This window comes from Stegostoma tigrinum, chromosome 7 (genome assembly GCF_030684315.1).
Source record: "Stegostoma tigrinum isolate sSteTig4 chromosome 7, sSteTig4.hap1, whole genome shotgun sequence".
NCBI lineage: Eukaryota > Metazoa > Chordata > Chondrichthyes > Orectolobiformes > Stegostomatidae > Stegostoma > Stegostoma tigrinum.
The window spans coordinates 23,849,628-23,872,779 of NC_081360.1; the positions used below are offsets into that span (position 1 = coordinate 23,849,628).

General features: G+C 37.8%; 1 protein-coding gene across 3 annotated transcripts in view; it reads left to right on the forward strand.

Annotated features, from left to right (window-relative positions):
* Positions 1–23,152, forward strand: part of vps8 (VPS8 subunit of CORVET complex) — a 537,289-nt gene that overhangs the window by 19,383 nt on the left and 494,754 nt on the right. For all 3 annotated transcript variants that reach the window (XM_048534818.2, XM_059647115.1, XM_048534821.2), the window contains exons 8-13: positions 1,740–1,826; positions 4,468–4,535; positions 6,284–6,437; positions 8,683–8,742; positions 9,153–9,260; positions 12,642–12,722. In XM_048534818.2, the coding sequence (XP_048390775.1) occupies positions 1,740–1,826; positions 4,468–4,535; positions 6,284–6,437; positions 8,683–8,742; positions 9,153–9,260; positions 12,642–12,722 (558 nt within the window). The remainder of the gene's footprint in view (positions 1–1,739; positions 1,827–4,467; positions 4,536–6,283; positions 6,438–8,682; positions 8,743–9,152; positions 9,261–12,641; positions 12,723–23,152) is intronic.

Consider the following 23,152-nt stretch of genomic DNA (forward strand, 5'->3'; position numbering starts at 1 on the left):
AGGAAACTACCATCCTTACCTAGTCTGGCTTACACATGACTCTAGATCCACAGCAACGTGGTTGATTCCTGTCTTTGGGGAGTTAGTTAGGGATTATAAATGCGAACCTAGCTGGTTATCTCTCACTCCTCTGATTGAATAAGAAATATCTGACATCCTTTGCTTTAGGTGGGACTGGAGATTTATTTGTCTGTGCGCGCCATAATTTCTGTTATTACAGCCAGTAAGATTGGAACCCGAAATGGCCTGTGTGTTTTTGAACAAGTATTCTTGTCGAAACAAGATGGATTCTTGAACATAGAGTAACCAAGTGCCACTGTTCATCTTAGATATAATTAGGCAATAATGATGAAGTTTTAAAGCAAATTGTTTGAGCTATCCATTTCTTAATCAGAAGGATTGAAGTTTTAATTATCTTAATCATTTGTGGGTATTGCTGTTGTAAGCATTTATTTCCCAACTCTAATTGCCATCAAGAAAGGTGGTGGTAACAGATCATCGTAAATATAGTTGAGTGGCTGCTGGATCACTTCAGAGGGCAGCCAAGAGTGCCACATTGCTGTGGATCTGGAGTCAGGAAACATCAGGATCTGGATTAGGAAATACCAGGCAAGCACAGCAGATTTCCCTCTCCAAAGGATATTAGTGAACTTGATTTCCTTTTACATAACAATCCGACATTTGTGTGGTTTTAGTTGCAAATGCTAATGTTTTAAGAAAGGTACCATATAATGTTATACAAGTGGAATAGCTCCTTGGACAAGGCACCAGAAGATGGGTGGTGTTGATTGGAATATTAATCACTCCCCACAGCATGTCCAGCAACCTATTTTTGAAAGATGAAACATAGGCAATTATCTTATTGCGGCATCTTCACAATAGCTTCTAATGATCTGTTATTTTACTTACACTGAAAATGCTGTCATCAATGATGCCTAAGGTTCCCCAATTAGGGATGACCAAACAATTTCACCTGGTGTGTGATTGAGACACGCCAGTCAGGCATACCTCAGGTTTGTTCCCATTTAGGTTATGTCATATCTCCTTGAGTTAGTTGTAGAGAAATTGGCCTGCATTCCTCCTTCTGATTGTTATCTCTCATCCTTTACTGGCAATGCTTGTACATGGATGTGAAATAATAGATATTGTGGTGTTGTCCTTCAAATTCAGTAGCCTGTAAAATCTTGCTTTTGAGGCTTATAGGTAACAACTGGCATATGTGGAGGCAGAAGATGGGAAGGGAAAATATTAACAAACCACTAATTCCTTTTAAGGAATGGGATAATCAGGATTACTGTAGGGATTCCTAGAAAGCTGGCTGACAACATGCTGCATCAGTCACTCTTGCTGCAGATGTGTGTGAGATGTGTCTGAAGATCAGTGTAGGGGATGAGGTACTTTGTGATCCACTGAAATTGCGTCTCATTAAAAAATAATCAAATTAATAAGTTAAGTTCATGCTTAATATTTCCTTGGGGCAGAGTTCCATTCAATTTAGCTGACTTTATAATGCAAAGGTTGGGAAAAGTATTTTTTGCTTCATAATGTTTGACTGAATATAGAATGAGGAGAATTTGCAAAAGAATAACTGGAAGTCAATCTGTAAAAATTATGCCTGGAAGTGCTTTCATTTTTAGGCTGAACTTTAGCTGAAGTAAGATTGCCTATTATGCCTATGGAATTAACGGTGCAAGAGTATCTTAGAGTTATGCCTGTGTGTCTTGTGTTGTCTCATGTAGATTACTATGTGGGATCTGGCAAATGGGAAGTTGCTGAGAACGATAACTGATGCTCATCCTCCAGGAACTGCTATCCTGCACATAAAGGTGATCTGGCACACTCTAACCTTCATATGTAACCATCACCAGAATCCCAAAAAAGGGAATGATAAATCTCAGAATTAAACTGTGCATTGAATTTACTAACAACAATCTAGCGTGGTTATATTTTGGATGAATTTGGTATGACTAGTAGCTCATGAAAACTGTTGGGATGAAAAATATCCTCCATTATAGTGTGGAGAAGACTGAAGCCCATGTTTGCAGGCTACACTTCAAACTCTGTTTCGTAGCTACTGGCTCTATTTGTTTCCCTGCAAAATAGTTAAGATAAACTTGCCTGTTTTCAGTCATGCTGCCATAATTGATCCTGAAGTCTCCTTTGTAACTAAAAGTGGACTCCAGGCCAGCAACATCTTGACTTTACAGTTGTCATTCTTGTTTTCAAATTCCCCCATGACCTTGTCCCTCCCTAACTTGGGAATCTTCTTTTGATGTTAAACTCTCTTCGACATCTCCGTTCTTGTAATTTTGGCCTTTTGTCAATCCACAATTTTATTGACTTCGTCATTGGTGGTCATACCTTCAACTTTCTGGGCCCTAAACTCTGGCATTCTTGACCTACACCTCTTAACCGCTCTACCTCACTTTCCTCCTTTAAGAACTACCTTAAAGCTATGTCTTCAGGTTCTTTAGGGTGTTCTAAACCTAAACGCTTACATAAGTACAAGTTGTTAATATGGCAGGAGAACGACAGCTGGATCTTGTTGCTTTGATTTTGGGCACTCATTGCTTATAATGGAAAACATGAATTGAATCATATTCAAAAGTCTTCTGATTGACAATCATAATCATTAGAGCAATGAATTAAGTGTTCCAATATAATCCTTGATTCTGATTTTTCCATTTACATTCCTTTAGAGAATACTGTTTTCTCCATTTTTGCCAAGCAATGATTACGGGGAAACCACTCAGTCCTTTGAGCCTATTTTGCCATTCACTGAAATCATGAGGGATCAGCTTCCTCACTCAATATACCTTTTTTTTTCCAGACCCTACAAAATATCTGATAAAAATCGATCAGTTTCAGATTTGAAATTGCTTGTGATCTATCATACTTTGTCATTTGGAACTGTCCGAGGCAAACCTCTACCTTTCTCTATCTGAAGAACTAATTCCTGATTTCAGTCTTGAAAAATGTGGCTCTAATGTTTAGATTATGCTTCCCAGTTCAACAATCTCCAGCTAGCCACATTCAATCACAAAATGGGCTAAGGTGGATGGACTGTATGGAATTTCTTTATCTGAACAATGTTAGTCGGTGCTGCTTTTCATTTCAGAAATGCCCTAATTAGACAGTGCTTGCTGCAAAATCAGTGCTTTACTTTGCTTCCAAATTTTTATTAAGCACATTAAGTTAATATCTTCAAACAGTTTGCAGCAGGATATCTTTATTTAGCACACAGAGTGAAATAGCTTCCCAAGATGCTGCTTTTCAAATTTTTAAAAGCAGATAAAGCCAAGTTTCATTCTGCACCAATAATACTTGTAGCCAGCTGCTCAGAATCTGCTGGGAAAATAACAGCACGTTGTCAGTGCACAGCATTATTACTGCTTAAATCCCTATGCTCCCCTCTAATAAACCAACAACCTGTGGTGAACAAGAGATACCATGAGGGTTGTGTGTCACCATAAATTACTGGACAATCTACACCATTCTGCCAATGTCTTGCAAAAATTCGATCAGTTTTCAACATCCCCATGAGTCAATAAATTGACAGATTTGCACTGTAAGTTACAAATTAAACTGCATTAGAGTAGATGAGGTTTGCTGTTTTATACTGTATGGATAGTTTCTGTTGTGTTGGTTAATAGTACTGCAACACATTACTTAAGCTTGGAGATTAAACAAAACCTGAGATCTTGGGGTTTTGGTTCTTTTGGAGGCAACTATTCTTAAAGCTTTTTAAACTTACCTCACTCCTTTGTTTCCTTCATTTTATTTTTCATTTATCTCTAGGGACAGGAACAAACCATTTATCACACATTCAATTAGATCATCACTGGTCTATGAGTTAACACCGTATATCTGCCTTTCCCTCATAATCCTGAAGTGCTTTGGGCAATAAAATTTGATCAATCAATTGCCACTGTAGAGGACAGCCCCAACACGCCATAATACTGTGTGTACAATTACTTCCTAATTCCTGACAACCTTGGCTTTAATTTTTCGACAACACACTTCGTATTCCTAGATTCTACAATGAGCAGAAATAGTTGTAATACTTGTAATCCACCATATCTATTCTTGTTAATACCTTGCAAACTTTGTTAAAATCATACCATGGCTTTTCAAGTTGAAGGAATAGAACAGTCTATAATTTCATCTCTCAATTTATCCATTGATGTCCAGGAATAATTTGAATAGCCAATATTACTATCTTTACAAGGCCAACATACTCCCATTGTTCACATGATATTGGAATAAAAGACTTTTGAGACCATTAATTGTTGATAATAAATCAATGAACACTTTATTCCATAGAAAAGATAGGATAACTACACGCAATTAAATGATTTTGGAGCAGGTACCTTATGTTTGCAGACTGTTTTGTAATAGAATTATTGGAACAGAAGAGTTCTGTTAATTTTACTTGCATTAACATGTGAATTAATCTTTCTTTTCCAGTTCACTGATGATCCAACTACAGCTATTTGCAATGATAGTGGAGGCTCAGTTTTTGAGCTTGCCTTCAAGTAAGACATCTTTCAATATAAATATTGTACAGAGGGATAAGAATCTGCATTGTACAAGGCCTTTGTATGTATCACCTACATTATTCTGCACTTAATCAGCATTTAACATGAGTTCATTTTTCATTTCCTACAATGAAGCTAGTCTGAAAAATGCACAGGATTAAGTATGCCAGTGATATAAATGTTTTTAAATATTAAATGTCCATGTGATGATTGAAAGTTCATGCACATCTTTTGGAATATTCTTGTGAGACCAAGATTTTGAGACTTGGATTTATTTGTATCTTTATTGAATGTGTTCACATAGCCAAACAAAGGAAGCAATGGCTCCACTTCCCTGCAAGTGCAAGTTTCTATCGATATTGATTTTGAATCTGCAGCCGGGTGGCTCCAGGTGATACCAACCAGTTCATTAATGTTGCCTTCCTCGGACCAGTAATGGTGGCAGTTTTACTTCCCGCTTCCAAATGCAGAGGGAGAGGTCTGTTGAAAAATGAGTTATTTAGCTGCTGGGCAAATTTGGGATCATTTAGCTGATTCTCCCAGGCAGGAGTTAGCTTGCTGGTGCATTGAATAAGCCAGAGTCAGCAGTATTCTGTTGCAACATCATTTATTACCTTCACCAGAACAAGAGAAGTTTGGGGGAAAACTTTGGAACATAATTTATAACAAATGCTCCTTTTTAGGTCTTGCTGTATTGCACAAGACTGTGGATTAGAAAGTTTTTTTGGTTTATGACTCGTTATATTTAATTTAAATGTTTGTGTTACCAGTGATTAATGTTATTCTTATATTTAAATACATCACAATTAAGACTATAATGTATGATGTAAAGCTTTTGTTGCAGTCTGCACCAGCTGGGGAAAGCAGAACTAGAACAGGAGAGCTTGAGTTGTTTTACAGCCCAATTTGTGTTGAGTGCCATCTGTCAAATGAAAAACTGCATATGTGTAACACAGGTCTTAAAAAGCACTGAATGAGAGAGGAGAAATAGCAATTTGAGGGATGAAACCAGCAATAGGAGAAGCAGGGACCTTCAGCCCATCCAACTGGCTCCTTCTATAAGCCATACCACATCTACTTCATTGTAGGCTGCACTTTGTCCACATTGTCTCCTTATGGGGAAATTCTACTTTAATGACCTACATCTGTCCTTCAGTCATAAATAGCTTCTGGACATTTATCTGGCCTCATGGACCTATTGTTCAACCTGTGCAATTGCCATCCAGGGATTATGTGTACCCCTGTCCCCAGTAATTGAATGCTCATGCAATGGAAGGAAAATATGTTATGTAAAATGCAGGACTTTATAAATGCACAAGTTTTGAAAATTAATTAATGTGGTATGGATGTTGCTAGCAATGTCTTGTTTGTTGCCTTCTCTTAATTGCCCTCGAGGAATTGGTAGTGCCTTATATTTCGGAGGTATTACAATCCTTTCAACTTTTCTGTTGTGGTTTGGTGATGTTTTAAGTAAGATAACATTCCTAAAAATCAAGCATCAAAAGTAATGTGACAATCAGGTTTGACTTATATCGGAGTTGTACTATGATAACTTTAAGATCACCATTGAAGGTCTTTAAAGTCCATGTTAAAATTTCTGATTTTGTAAAAGTAATGATTTTTTTGCTTTTATTTTACATTGTAAACCTGTTGTAATCTAATGGAAGATTTAAAAATTATTCTGCAAATATAATACAGGTGGAAGATCTTCTGTATCTGAATTTTGTTTAATGATTTTACCACAGGAGGGTAATGGGAGTGAGAACATGTGAGTCCCGCTGTTTGTTTAGTGGAGCAAAAGGTGAAGTTTGCTGTGTTGAGCCTTTACTTGTAAAGGCAGAGCTGAGAGACCATCCAATTACACAGTATGCACTACTGGCGATGGCGTCTTTAACCAAGGTATACAGAAAATCTTTATTGAGCTGTATGCGTGTCTTCTAGTTCAGCAATCATCTCGGTTCCTGTCTCCCAAGATGTGCAGCAGTGTGGCTGTGCATTTGAATTCATTGTCGTTGGCAGCTGACTACCCAAATATTCACAAGGCTGGCCAGTGATTACAGTCCCTTTGATTTCAACTTCTGCCTTTCTGCTCAGAGAGCATCTTTCTTCTCATGCTCATTGAATTCACATCTCGAGGCTGATAAAATATACAGGGTTTTATTTTTACTATTTCATTTCTTAAGGTTAAAGTTAAAAGTTGGAAGGGTAGCTGCTGTGGAAATAGAATTTAAAATGTGTGTGCTTTTCTGACTTTGCTTTTCCCCAAGCGTCTTACTGCCAAACTCCTATAATCAGGATTGCATTTAACTTCTGACAATTAATTGGAAACTACAGTGAGATGCTTCGTCTTTGTGCAAGTAGTCCAGTTTCTCAGCAGTGCTCAGTATCATCACAAACCAGACTCAGTATTTGAACTCCGAGATAATGGGAACTGCAGATGCTGGAGAATCCAAGATAACCAAGTGTGAAGCTGGATGAACACAGCAGGCCAGGCAGCATCTCAGGAGCACAAAAGCTGACGTTTTGGGCCTAGACCCTTCATCAGAGATGGGTCTAGGCCCGAAACATCAGCTTTTGTGCTCCTGAGATGCTACCTGGCCTGCTGTGTTCATCCAGCTTCACACTTGGTTATCTCAGTATTTGAACTTCTGTTTTTTGTGTTTATTTTCAAATTGTTTACATGGGTACTTGAGCTTTTTTTTGTTCTTTTTTGACCTAGAGGAATGAAAAACCCTCTTACTGGCCTCTTGAGCTACATGGATTTGAAACCTTGCTTCACATTATTAGACGCTTTGCTCCAGTTGAGCTAAGGTGCTTATAGCTGAGTCAGACTTCCAAAAGTGGAAAAATACTCCATTCTGAGAATTGACTTCATATAATCTGGTCTGCGTACACTAAAATGCTACCCAGAGTTAGGTAAAAACTGCCAAAAGTTTCCTATTCTTTGAAGAAAAGATTATGTCTTAAAATAATTACTGAGCAATTAGTAATAGGATGAGGCACATTAATCAAGCTTCCACTTGGTAAGACATGGCAGTGCAAGGACCATGTAAATGTAGACTTTAGGCTGTATTCATCCGAATATTCAGCAAATTAAATGATACAGCTGGGTTACCCAGCAGAAGCATTGCAGAGCATTAACAACTAGTTTAAAATCAGGATTGCTGGTTGTTAAATTCAGTGACCCAATTGCCTGGGCAATTGCTGGTGTTTGTATTAAGGCATTGCAAAATCCCTTTCTTGCTTTTTGTCACCAGGCAATTTGAAGCTCATTCACCACTTGCTGCCAGTTGAAGTTGGTGTTAGGTTACTGGAAATTGTTCCCAACCCTTGGGAAAACTTTCTGTTAACCTGTTGGCCTGACAAGAAATTAATTCTTTCTTTAGTGAGTTGTCAAGGATATTTCACTGTTGACGAGAAGGCCTCCTGCAAGTTTCTGGGATGAAATATCACCCATGATTGTGTGTTTTCCATTTGCTAACATGTCCTGGACAATGTTTATTCATCAATCAATGTCACTGAAGAGATTACCTGTCATTATAATGTAGCTGTTGGAGGGAACTTCTTGTTGTGAATGCCTTAAATTACCACAGTGAAAACAATTTATTATCAAAAGAAACCAATATGTTTGCAGTTCATCAGTGCACCTTTGCACCCATAAAAAGATACTCAACAGATTATCGTAAGGCTGAGGCTTTATACCAGCTCTGTGGGAATATCTTGTACTGCTTAAATCTGTAATAGTTGTAAAATCTAAATCACATGCATGACATATTATTGACAAACCTTGGGGTAAAACACCCAGAAAGGACAGCAGTGGGGCAATAGTAATCATTAATTGCGAAGCTGTTCTTGATTATAGGGCAAACTTGGGGTGTGTCATAAACAAACATTGTTTAAATTGATGATTAGTATTGTTTACATTAAAATATATTAATATTACATATAAATATACATATACTAATATTGGATCTAGTAAGAGAACAAATTTGGGAAGGCAAGGATCATTAGAATTTTTCATATCTTATTTTGGAGATGTTTACTAATTTGTGTGTGGTGGTTATGTTTGTTTTAGGAAAAGGATTTGGGGTGATTATTGTTTTTAGAAGACCATCCAACTTGGAATTATTATTTTGTTTTGAAGGTTTTGGTCATTGGATTGAAACCTGCGTTGAAAGTTTGGCTAACATTTCCATATGGAAGGGTAAGTGTTTTTGAGTATCTTTTTGTTTTGTTTGTTTCTCCTAATGGTATCTTCCCTTACCGCAGTGAAAATAATTATTTACTTGGAAATACAGCACAGATCGCAAGAGAGTTTTTGTTTACTTATTTTTTCATTTTCCTGTGTGGGAATTATCTCGTCTCTATTTGACAATATCACAGAATAAATCGGAGGGAATGAGTACAAACCTGCTTCCCGTTACACTCTGCCATGCTGTAGTCACTCTTCAACAAAATAGGGTTTGAGTATGTGCTTTGCAATAAACTGATGTAGTGCAATAGAACATGGTTATTTAACAGGTTTTCTTAAGTGAAGAATAATGACCTATTTGCCCTGACTGAATAGTGGCCTGGTCAGAACATTAAGGTCTCTATTTTCTTATTTCCTTCCAGACAAATCCAGCAAGTGTTCCACTCCTCTCTTGGCAATTTGTTGCAGTGCAGAGCGCAGTTACACCCATGCTGGCCTTCTGTCGAGGGGATGCCATTCATTTCCTTTTGGTAAGTTTACTAATAGGCCATTTGAATTTATGTTTGCTATTAATTCCTTGTGGAAATATCCTCCTCTTTTCAGACTCCCATTTGACAGAAATATTCTGCATTAGATATTCATTGACTCCTGGACTGCTTATTGGCATCTAAGTACATTTTAAATTACTTTAATCTTAACTAAGGTTGGAATTTCTGTTCTTTTAGCAGCTGGATCTGCTTACATTTGCTCACTCACAAGCTATGTCAATGAGAGCATGTAGGCTTATTCCCAAAGAAATGTTATTTCACCTTATGATTTGGTGTGCTGCCTTGGATTTTCACTGTTGCATACAGGGTAATTGAGGCGCTGAAAACAACATTGTGTTGGATTTTGCATTTCTAAGCTTTCAACAGAGAATTAAGTTCTTAATCATTTTAATCTTGTCCTGGTTTTCTGCTTGGCTCTGCAGAAGATGGTGAATATGGGTCAGTTATGGATATTATGTAACACAAAGGATATGGAAGCAACACCAAGATTTCTGGAATGGCACAAGGAATGATGTAATGTCGGTGAAGGGAAGCTTAAAAGTTGGGGGCTATTTCTTACCAAAATAAAGAAAAATGAAATAGGGCAGAGAATAAATTAAAATTTTCCAAAATACTGAAAGATCAGGAGATGGTAAATAGCTAAGGATTATTTCCACTGGTTGGCTAGCTGATGGGTCAGGATGCACGTTAATGCCAAGAGAACAGATTTAGAAGTTCAAAGATTTTTGCACACATGGGATGTTTCATCACATGTAGATATTGTAGCATGAACTAACCTTAATTTAGAAGAATATTTGTAATGGAGGACTAAAAGTAAACTGGGGAATGTAAAGAGAGGTTAAGTAGATTGGGCCCATACTTTAGCAATACAGAAGAATGAGAGGTTACTTTATTGAAGCCTACAAGATTTTTAGGGGACTTGACAGGTTGGATGTAGAAAGTGGGAGAGACTATGATCAGAGGGCATAATCTCAGAACGAGCGGTCACACATTTATGACAGTTGAGGATGAATTACTTCTTTGATGGTTGTGAATTCTTTGCCGCAGAGTGTCATTAAGGCTGAGATGGGCAGATTTTTAATCAGCCAGGGAGTCAAGAGTTACAGAGAAAAGGCAGAAAAGTGAATTTGAGGATTATTAGATCAATCATGATATCATCAAATGATGTGACAGCCTTGATGGGCTGAATGGCATATTTCTGCTCTTATGTTTTATGGTGTAACTTGGATTAGACTGGATACTGGTACAGTTTATTCAATAATTGTGAAGGTATTAACATCCTTTAATGTCTTATCTCGTTACTTGTATGGAATGTGGGACATTGCATTGAGCTTAACTAGGGATAGTTGATGCCACACTCTGAAATGTTATGCCGACGAGAAGGGTAGTCCTACTCACTTTGCCTTATTTTTGGAATTTAGCTCTTTAATTCATATTTGTTCCAATGCTACATTGCGATCTGGAGACAAATGCCCTGGGCTAATCCCAAACTGAGCATTGGACAACAAGTAATTGGTGAAAAAGTGTACTTTTTAAAGTATTATTAATTATTGCTTTGCTCATGATTGACAATAGACTAAAGGTTAATAATAGGCAGGATTAGGACTCTACAGTTCAGAATATTTCACCTTTAGCACCACGGCCAGAATGCTGACCAAGGCCCAGAGCCCAGTTAGTTCTTGATATCCTGGATAGTGAATCAAATTGTACGAAAGCTGACATCTGTGATAGTGAGTTTTTCATGCAGAAATGGTTCATGTGTGCGTTGACATCCTATTCAGCCTTTAGAGGTTAAAATTTAAACCTGCTGCACAAACCTATTCTTGATTGTATTTTGATCCCAGCTGATGGTACTATGAGACATATCCGATCCTGGAATGAAGTCTAGGCCTGAAACGTCAGCTTTTGTACTCCTGAGATGCTGGTTGGCCTGCTGGGTTCATCCAGCTCCACACTTTGTTATCATGAAATCTGGCTTGATAGATCATTATTTTAAAAAATTTTAGTAGAAGTGCATGTCAGTCAGCGACAAAGACACATGGAATCATAGTATCCCTACAGTGTGGAAACAGTCCCTTTGGCCCAACAAGTCCACACCGACCCTTGAAGCATCCCACCGTAACCTATACCCCTTATAACCTACCTAATCTTCACATTCATAAATGCTATGGGCAATTTAGCATGGCCAGTCCACCTAACCTACACATCTTTGGACTCTGGGAGGAAACCTACGCAGACACGGTGGGGAATGTGCAAACTCCACACAGTTGCCTGAGGCTGAAAACGAACCCAGGCCCCTGGCGCTGTAAAGCAGCAGTGCCCACCGCTGAGTCACCGTGTTGAAGAAGTTTCTTTCATAACTGAACCGATGTTTATAACATCTAAGAAATAAATAAAAACCAAGCTATCTTGATATAGATCACAATTTAGAAAAATCTTAAATGACCCAGATTCAAACCCAGAGGAAGTAGACTTTTATATAAATTTTTAAATTATTTTTAATGATTTTCCAAAATTTCTCTCCTCTGAAATGTGCAATCTTCTGGAATGAATGCTCACAAAACTCAAAGGGTAAACTTTCTCAGCTACCAATAACCTGCAGATTTCTAAACAGATGCTTAAAGTTTTCTACTGAGTTGACCGTTTTTTTACCGAACTGTCCCACACTCCTGTAAAGAGAGAAACCAAGCTTGTTTCTGACTCTAAATAGGTCCTCTCGAAACTGCCCTAAAGGCTTTCAATCTCTGGATTTTCAAAAATAAGATCAAGACTTGGTCATTCTGAACTCAAAACAAGCTAATGATCTTCTGCATTTATTCCCCTGTCATAAACTGCTGCAGTGTAACCAGTTTTCCATTAATATTGCAGAGGTCTGACAGCTACTTGCTTTTTGAGCAATTGCCAGAATTACATCATTGGTCTTGAAAGGCTCTTTGACCTTGTGTTTTTTTAAGAAAACCGTTTAGAGAATTACCAAATTTTATAAGTCACCATTTAGACATACAAACTCCAAGAATGGTATTTATTTATACCAAAAAGTGGCACAGTATCCAATTCGTTTAGGAGCTGTATCTTTAGATGGCCCTAAACACAGTCATGACAGCATAGCCTGTATTGTATACCACTCAAACTGTATTCCCATGCTCTGGAATTTGGTTCCTAAATAAGTGGCCTTTGTGTGCGACAGAATCTTTGGAATCTTGTCACTGTGTTGACCCAGGCAAACAATTTGATTCTGCTCACATCTGGCTCTATTGTATATCTTCATCTTTTATTTTGATATGTGTATTTGTGGTAACAGTTTGGCCTTTTCTGTAATAAAGTTTATGAGACAATAACATTTTTTTCTGTAATTTTTTACAGGTTAAGAAAGATGAATCTGGGGCTATACATGTGAGCAAACAGAAGCAGCTGCACCTCCACTATGATCTCATCAATTTAACAGTATGTTTTGATTTTATAATTGTGTGTGAATGTCTGTCTGTTGCATGCATATGTGAGAATGTATGCTTGTCTTTAATCTGAGCTAATACAGAGTGGGCTGTATGACGTTCTCAATTTCTTATATTTTGGCAATGCTGGAGAGGATTTTTTGTTTTACATTAATTCTTGGTGCTTGCCTTAGCCTCTTACAGCCACTTGATGAGAAGTAAATATTTCACAAAAATAAAAATAAATATTTTTCAAAAAATAGCCCATATTTCACTGTTTAAGAATCTTACCAATTGTGCTGACACCATTCCAAGGGATGTACTTGGACATCCATGCTGTCATCTTCTTGAGAAGGATCAATGACCCCGAAACGTTAACTCTGCATTCTCTCCGTAAGTTCTACTAGACCTGCTGAATTTCTCCAGAAATTTACATTGATGTTTCAGTTTCCAGCATTCTCAGTTCTTTGATTTATTTTAGTGTACCTCACTAGTTTGTTTTCTTGAACGCTTTTATTTATGAATTATTTCAAAACTGAGTTGTTGTCGAGTGTGTCATAGAGGATGATTGCCTGAGAGAGTTGGGCTTCCCCTAAACAACCTTTTGTCTTTGATGCCCTGTTAGAACGCAGATAGACAAAATCTTTTTTGCAGCTTCGTTATAAAAGCAAACCGTTTGAACAAGCTACCTGTGAAGCAGTAGTGAAACTGGAGAAGGGACATTTTCAGTCAAAAATCATTGAAGGAATCTTCTTTCCACTAACTTATTAAGATGGTTTGTTACAGCATTGTAACTTGTATTGCTTAAATATTGCCTTGCTGATACTTGCTATTCTAACGGCTGATTGGATCTGTGATCATTACTTCACTTAAACTATGCTGGGCTGTACTCAAATGTATCTGTTTGCCAAACAATGCAGAATCTGCAGATATGTTAGTGTATTGGACTGACTGAGCCTACCTACCAAAGTGGATTTGAGTAGAGGAGGTGGCACTTCAAATAAAAATAGATTGACCAAGCACATGAGGAAAATAGAATAGATTTCACAAGGAAGCAATTCAGTCTGTCATCCCTGCTGGCTCTTTGCTGGAGCTATCCACTTAATCCACTCACTTATCCTTACACAATAGGTTTGCTTTTTTTCTCTTCAAATATTTATTCAATTCCCTTTTGAAAATTATTGAATCAATTTCCACTCCCCTTTTATGCAGTGCTTACAGATCACAATGACATCTGTTTTTAAGCAAAATACATTTGTTATTTTGCTTATAAATCTTCTATTAATCACCTATAATCAGTGTCCTCTGGTTACTGACACTGCTGCTGAAAAGGTGCTCCTCATTGACATAGAGTATAACTATTCATGATTCTCGGCATCAAATCAAATCTCCTCTTAACCTTCACTGTTCTGAAGAGAATATCCCCCCTTTTTTTCAGTTTTCCCCACACAGTTAAAATCTTTCATGCCTGGAACCATTATATACCCATCATGTTATAAAGTATAGTGCACAAAATTGAACAGGAATACTCTCACTTATGCTAGCTGATGTTTTATATAAAAAGTTCTGCATGTCTTCCTTCCGGCAGTCCTCAACTTCTTCTCTCATAAAACCAAGGCTAGGATCCTACGAATTAGAAGCAGAATTAGGTGGCTTCACCCCTTGAGCCTGGTCAGTAACCTATTCAGGGTATAAATCTAGAAAACCTTCTATGAGCTGCCTCCAATGTGTTTACATTCTTCCTTAAATGAGGAGAACAGCACTGAAAACAATGCTCCAGATGTTGTCTCAGCAAAGCCCTCTATATCTGCTGAATTCTGACCTGTGTCTTATATTAGTTCATCGTAACCTTCCTGCACTTGTACTGTATGCTAGTATTTATGAAGCCGACAATACTGTATGCTTCTTTAACACTTGTCACAACCAGACCTGCCTCTGCAAATGTTAGATATATTTATACCCAGATCTCTCTGCTTCTGAATACCTTTTAGAAAGGTACTCTTTATTTTATGCTGTCTCGCCATGTTCTTTGTACCAAAATGCATCGCCTCATATTTCTCTGCATTGAACTTCATCTGCCTGCTCTCTGCTACTTCAATGCCTGTCCTCTGCATAGTTTACAATTCTCCAAGATTTTGTGCCATCTACAGATTTTGAAATTTCCCCCGCCCAACAAGGTCTTAGTCATTTATATTCAATTGAATCAATTGGATCAACAAATTAATTGGAATAATTCTCTTATTGCTCCATAAACTGTAACAAAATGTATAGAGTATAAGTTCCTAATGAGACTGTCAAAATGACCAACTCCCATAACCGATTGCTACTCCGTGGTTAAAGTGTTTCACACCAGGTTTCATTAGCAACAGAAAAATAACTGTCTATTGTAACACATTTAACTTTAACAAGAGCAGTAATAAGAAAAGATTTCTAATCTGCCACTATATGCCTTAAATTGTATCCTTTCAAACTCCCAAAAGTGTGTACATATAATCAGGCTCAAGTCAGCCAAAAGAGAAATAGTTTAACACATGTAGTACATGTACAAAAAAGGATTATACGCAGGGTAAGCAAAATTTCAAAAATCAAGAACTCCAGAGCACCAAGGTGGAAAGTCACTGTCTCACGATCTTGTTGCTTTTTACACTCATGACAGGATGGCAGTAATTTTTCAGTTCAATGGTTGAACAAGTGGGCATTGGATTTGCTGTGTATGAATTCTTTCTTTAAGCTTTCTTGATTTTTCTGTCTTTTCAACACAGCGAGATGAAATCGAGATTATAGTTTCTGTCTGCAGGCTTTGCTGTGCTGCTGTTAGCATTTGCTGCTTTTCCACGCTCGACAGTTCAATCATTCGTATGGATCTTGCCAGGCAGAATGACCTTACCGCGAAAGATTCAGTGTTGCTCACTGTCTCTCTTACTGCTTCAAAAATCAACATTGTATTGCACAGCTCAACAATATTCAAACTTGATTTTCAAGTTGTAAATACATTTTCAGTTATATTCGGTGAACTTGCATTCCACTTAATCATTCCTAAAAATAGGAAAATATATGCTGTCTTACAATATGTATCAGGAAAAACAAGGGTCCAATGCTGACTCCTGTGGAACTCCACTAAAAACCTTCGTCCAGGCCAAAGAATACATGTTAACCATAGCTCTGTTTCTTATTCCTCAGCTAATTTTATATCCATGCTGATACTGCCCCTTTGATTTATTGACCTATAATTTACCTCATAAGTCTGCCCCGTGACGCTGTATTAACTGCCTTCTGGAAATCCACGTACATATCATCAAAGGCCTTTCTCCTTATCAACCATCTCTGTTGCCACTTGAAAAGAACTCCAGCATTTTCCCTTAACAAATCCATGACGGCTATTCCATATTAACCAACATTTTTCCACGTGGTATTCTAGAATTTTCCCCACTGCCAAAGTTGAACTGTAACTACTGGACTGATCTTTCCACACTCTTTTTGAGCAAGGGGGTAGTGTTTGCAATTCTCCAATCCTCCAGCACCTCCTCAAATCCAGGGAGGATTGCGGATGTTGGAGATCTGAAATTAAAACAGAAAATGCTGGAGAAAATCTACAGGTATGGCAGCATCTGTGGAGGGAAACAGAGCTAACATGTTGAGTCCCAATGATTGAAAGATAATTGGCAGTGCCTGAGAATTTCCATTTTCACTTCCTCCAATAACATTGGATGCATCTCATCTGGTCCTGGTGCTTCTCCTAGCAACATATCCAATAATACCCCTATATCAATTTTAAACCCTTCTCGTCACTGCGTTTCCTCCTGTGTTACCATGTTTTGGACAGCATCCACTTAAAGGTAAAGTTAGCTGTGAAGAACCGGTTTAACACCTCAGTCATGCCGCTTGTCTCCTGGTATAAATCCTTTTTTTCTCTCTAAGCGGCTGTTTAGCTGTTGATGTGCTTATAGAAGACTTTGGGGATTAGTTTTTTGTTAATTGTCAGTCTAGTTTCACAATTCTCTTTGAATCTCATATTTGCTTTTTGATCTCCCTTTTGAACTTTATTCAGCTTGGTTCTCAACTGTATTTATTACTGATCATAGTGCAGTATTTTTTAAACTTAGTTTCAACACCCTTTGTCAGCTTGTGAGCTCTGGATTTTTAAAATTCAAACTTGCCTCTTTGCGAGAATATACTTTGCTCGTGCCGATACCATCTCATCCTTGAAGGAAGATCATTGTTCAGCTTCTGTTTATCTCATTGATCTTTACTTCCAGTCTACCCAGTGTACTTTGTTCTCTCCCTACAGCAGTCAGCTCCTGCCAGTTAATTATTCTTGCTCTGTGTTGACAAATATCATTTTCTGCCACCAATCTAAACCTTATGTCCCTCAAGTTTTCCCCTCTGTTACTTGATCCATTTGGCTCACCTCATTTCTAAGAATCTGATCCATCAGTGCTTTCTTCCTTGTTTGACTGGATATATGTTGCGGTAGGAAATTTCCCTTAACACAGTCTATGGATGTTTACCTATGCTGCCACTTACCTACACAACCACTATTCCAGTCAATATACGTTAGTTAAAATCTTCTAGTGTAACTATTCTTAACATATATAAACCTCATGATAATATCCTTGCAGATTTCTTCCTGTGTATTGTTGCCATTAGCTGGTTGTCTAGATGTTGTGCCAAGCAAAGTAATTGCACCTTTCTTATTCCTTGGCTTCTGTCAAATCAATTTTGTCTTTGAATCCTCTGAAACTTGCTCTTTATTCAGTACAGCAGTGCTCTCCTTAAACAAGAATATGCATCCCTGATGCTTTTCCTTTATTTTCTGAACAACTTGTAACCAAGAATATTTGCTATTTAAATTTGAGCCGGATCTCTGCTATCACAGCATCCCTTCTTGGCTGAATTAAAGATGTGCACATAGGGCTCATTTAGTACTTCACCTACACCTCTGGCTCAGTAAGAAGACTTCCTTTTTAGATTTTAATGGCACCATCCTTCCTTTAACTACCCTTCTACTATTTGTGTTTATGAAAGACATTTGTGTTCTTTTTTTGTTGTCCACTAATCTCTTTTAATTTTCACTTTGCTGCTGTTTTCTTTGATCCCTTTCTGAGATCTTCATAGAATCAACTGTATGATCATTGAGTGACCTCCCCCTTCACATCCCAACATGCTGCTAATTACTTCTCTTGAAACATGCCCCACTTGCTTCACTCTCCAGAATCAAGTACAATGCATCATCTTTACTGGAAAAATACAGACAAGCAATGATTCTTCCACAGGATACTTTATACCATAAACCACTGTGTGTAAGACAACCCCATTTTTACAGGCTCAAATTTTTTGTCTGTTGCTTGGAATTTAAGACAATCCCCATTTCAGCCATGAAATGCTATGCTCATTAGTAATCAGCCTCACTATTTTTTCCTCTCAAATACAAATTTTACTTCCTGGCAACCATATAGCTGGGCATACGGGATCAAGAAGGGAATATGGCTGCATTGTGAGGACATGTGGGAGTTTAAGATGCATACTCTTTGTGCCAGATGCCGTGACATTTCAAAATGGCAGCTACCCATATTGGCTTTTACATTCTGTACAAATTGAGACTAACTTTTGGAGAAGATTTTTTTGAGAGTTCATGTGTTGAGTTATATGCTGATTTCTACAGCAGTTCATGCATCTTTGTATAATTTACATGTAAATTTGTTTCTCTATCTCCTTCCTAGCATTTGGTGACACATAATATACAACCAGTAGTAAAATTAATTCCTCTATGGGTCCTGAATTCTAATCTAATTGAGTCTGCATTTGGCCTCTAAACTATTATCATTCCTCTCTAGTGTTATAATTCACTGGTGCAGGAGTTCTGTTGTTGTGCTGTTTGATTTAAGATAAAAACGTAGGCAATTACCTAGAATTTTACAACTTGTTAGAGTGCTGTCACTGCTCCTGGTCTGCATTGTCAAATACCATATCTGTCTTTGTCAGAAACAGGAATGCATATAAGCAATAATTGGTATGTTTCTGTCATTTTTACTGTTGGAAATCATTTTACTATATTTTTCTGTTAATTACTTTACATACAGAATTCAGGAGAGGGGACAGTAAGCTTTGATCTTCTTACTCTATATTTGTTTTTACTTGACTAACCTGGTCTTATTAAAGTACGGCAATGTTTTGCCACCAGTCTGAATTTGATAATATATATGTTTCTACAGCTAGCCACCAGATGGAGTTTGGGCTCACAGTATGAGTGTTTACAGTATTAGTTGTTGATGTTGGACAAGTCAGATCTCACAGTGAAACCTGTCTCGCTTTTACTTGATTGACTGCATGTTTTGCTTTTCCTGAGCTTGTTTTTGTAACCAAAACAAACACGAGTGTACATAAAAGAGAGAAAAATCTGTATATGTTTTGAGATAGTAACATAATCAGCAAAAAGAAAATTTTATCCCTTTTCCAAGTTCACTTTCTCTTTTCAATATGTTGTAATTATCTCTGTAAGGAATGCTTATGCTTTTCTTTCATCCTCTTTGTAAAAGACCAGTCTATTTTTTCACTCTGTAAGTTTTGTACCTAGGTAATTGTACCTAAGATGGTGCCATTAAAAGGCAGCCATTGTAAAAACATTTCACAGTACTCCTATACTTCTGTATTGTAATACGAATGACAATATAGGGTATTCTGTCCTCTTCTCTTCTATTCAGTACTATCCTTTATAGTCATTCAATCCCAGCAAAGTATCACTTCTACTTAACTCTTTAATTTATCAGTTAACTGACACAGTTGTTAAACTTTCACCGACATTATACACATTTACCACCTATGATTTTTTTTTGTTACTACCTCGTTCTGAGATGCACCATCACCAGATATTTCATTGATTTTTCCGGCCTGAACGTTAAGAAAAACATTGTCCAGTCAGACTGCTAAAACAGTTTTTAAACTTCTTTCCAGCTCTGAAGGCCTGGACAGCCAAAAACTAAACTGCCATTCGACCGGTAAAAACTTCTTTTCAACTGAAATCTGATTGTGTCCCCTCGTTTGTCTTTCTGAATGTCATAAATGTTAAATTTTGTGAACATTTCTTTATTTAACCTCCTCAGGTTGTTTATCTAGCCATTAAGGTTAAGTCATGTGCTTTCTTGGAAACTGAGTTTGATCTCTGTTCAAAAATGAGTTCCTATCGTTTGTTTAAATGAAACATCACCTTCATAGAACTGAAAACTAAAAAATCCAGTTTTTTCCACTTTCAGTCGAAGTTTCCAGATAATAATAACATATTTTTATTTGCTCACTTGTGAGATGTGGGCATCAGTGCTTGGGTCAGCATTTATTACTTGTCCCTTGTTGCTCTTGAGAAACTGGTGGTGAGTTGCCTTCTTGAACCACTTGGAGTCCGTCTGCTGTAGGTGGACGCACAATGCTGTCAGGGAGAGAATTCAGATGACAGTGAAGGAATTACTGATCTATGCCACACAATACTGTTTGTTTCAGTCACAATGAATTTTGCAGCGTGGCATAAAGCCAGGCTTCAAATTTGTTTAATTTGACATGACAGAGCATACAAAATGCATTATCCCGATAATGTTTTTGAAGATTTATTTTAATAGTTTAATGAACTTAATTTTGTTTTAAAAAAAAGCCTGCTCTTCTCCTGTCAACTCCATAATGTAAATGTGTGCACCTTTATTGTTGCTTTCCCTGCATCATTTTGCTGTGACTGTAGAAAGAGTTGTTGGTAGATTGAAATTAAATGCTGAAGGTCAAGTCTCTTCCATCTCATCGCTTAAGCTTAATTTGCCATGACCTGCCATCGAAAGTCTCTAATTGCTTCTTAATGCATTAATTCTATTTTTAAAACAGTTGCTTTTAGATTGATTTATTTGTAAATGCACTGTAGTTTTCTGACATTCGCAAGTATACCAACTCATATATATCCATCACCTTTTTTGGAGAAAGTTCTGAGAGTTATAATGTACTGAGGTGGTGTAATTGCATTTCTAATCTCAAATATCTGTTTCCCATATCAACCCACTTCTGTACTTGTTTGACTGTGCTGCTGTGAAATACTTCAGGATGCATAGTACAGCCAGCATCTGGTATTTATGGAGGACTTTTAACATCGTCGGTATCCCAGGGCTATTCACAGGACTTTACAAGCGTCATTTTACACAAAGTACGGGAAGTACTTGGGCAGATGGCCAACCTGGTCAAGGAAACCTGGCCTGGACAGAGTGGACGTTGGGAAAATGCTTCCGTTGGTAGGAGAGTCTAGGACTGAGGGCTCAGCCTTAGAGTAAAGGGAAGATCTTTTAGAATGGAGATAAGGAGAAACTTCTTCAGCCATAGAGTGGTGAATCTATGGAATTTACTGCCGCAGAAGGCTGTGGAGGCCAGGTCATTGAGTACATTTAAGACTGAGATAGATAGGTTCTCGATTATCAAGGGGATCAAGGCTTACGGGGAGAAAGTGGGAGAATGGGGTTGAGGAACTTACCAGCCATGATTGAATGGCAGAGCTAACTCGATGGGCCGAATGGCCTAATTTCTGCCATTATGTGTTATGGAAATAAATTTTGAAGACCATTTTAATGGACAGGCATGTAGATGGTTTTGGGGAATAAGTAAAGGGTAGACCACCATACACCAGAAGATATGAGCACCAATAGAGAAGAAATTAAAATTAGGGAGCTGAAGTGCCCTTAATTGAGAGTGAGTTCAGAAATGTACAGATAGGGTGCTGAAAGATATAATAAAGATAGGGGTGAGGCTATGCTTGAAATTTATCAACCTTTTATGTTGGTTTGAATGGTTTGGGGTGAACAGCATAAGTAGATACCTCAGAATATGTTTTTGCATCAATTTAACAGAGCGTCACTTAAAATAAATGGCTCAACTTCTATGTTAAAAATGTACAGAATACAGTTTATTTCTAAGCATGATAAACCAAACACTTAAAAATAGTACAGATGTTGGAATCAGTCCTTTGGATTTTTATCAGTCATGTACTTTTCCTCCTCCATTTGAGTTGTTACTGTACTATGTTGACTGATTTGGTGGTTGGGGGTGTGACACTTGTGCTAGTGTGAGTTGTGTAATACCAGTAGTGCTGAGTGAGAGAAATGATCTATTACATCTGTTGATCAGTTGCAGTTGCCTGCTGGTGTTTGAATGGGTCCTGCTTAAATGCCATGAGAAGATGGACTCATTTATGTAAAAGGAATTAGTAAATAGCATATTTTTTAATCTAGATTTTCTTTTCTGTTGCTGTTTGTTATCTCTGCTGATGAAGCCATGAATCTTTCTGTTGAGTTTGAGATGAATGTAAACTTGCTTCACTATTGTATTTTTCTTTTGCCATCTTGAATAGGCCCTTAAAATGCATTCTGCTGTAGTGTAGTACTTGCAAGTATTTTGTTAGTGGTCTCTTGTATTAGAAGTATTTTTGTGTTAATCAGGGCTATCACTTATTTAACTATGGCAGGCTATCAGATGTGCGATTTGTACATCCATGTCTGCAAATTCCCTTGCAAACTTTGAGCTTTTTCACAAACTGCTTCATTATGCAAGTTTAAAAGTTTTTCCAGAGAAGGAGAAAGGGGTTTTTATACCCCATTAAACTTTCTGGGTGCAGCAGTGTAGAACATAGAACATAGAACATAGAACAGTACAGCACAGAACAGGCCCTTCAGCCCACAATGTTGTGCCGACCATTGATCCTCATGTATGCACCCTCAAATTTCTGTGACCATATACATGTCCAGCAGTCTCTTAAATGACCCCAATGACCTTGCTTCCACAACTGCTGCTGGCAACGCATTCCATGCTCCCACAACTCTCTGCGTAAAGAACCTGCCTCTGACATCACCTCTATACTTTCCTCCAAACAGCTTAAAACTATGACCCCTCGTGCTAGCCATTTCTGCCCTGGGAAATAGTCTCTGGCTATCAACTCTATCTATGCCTCTCATTATCTTGTATACCTCAATTAGGTCCCCTCTCCTCCTCCTTTTCTCCAATGAAAAGAGACCGAGCTCAGTCAACCTCTCTTCATAAGATAAGCCCTCCAGTCCAGGCAGCATCCTGGTAAACCTCCTCTGAACCCTCTCCAAAGCATCCACATCTTTCCTATAATAGGGCGCCCAGAACTGGACGCAGTATTCCAAGTGCGGTCTAACCAAAGTTTTATAGAGCTGCAACAAGATCTCACGACTCTTAAACTCAATCCCCCTGTTAATGAAAGCCAAAACACCATATGCTTTCTTAACAACCCTGTCCACTTGGGTGGCCATTTTAAGGGATCTATGTATCTGCACACCAAGATCCCTCTGTTCCTCCACGCTGCCAAGAATCCTATCCTTAATCCTGTACTCAGCTTTCAAATTCGACCTTCCAAAATGCATCACCTCGCATTTATCCAGGTTGAACTCCATCTGCCACCTCTCA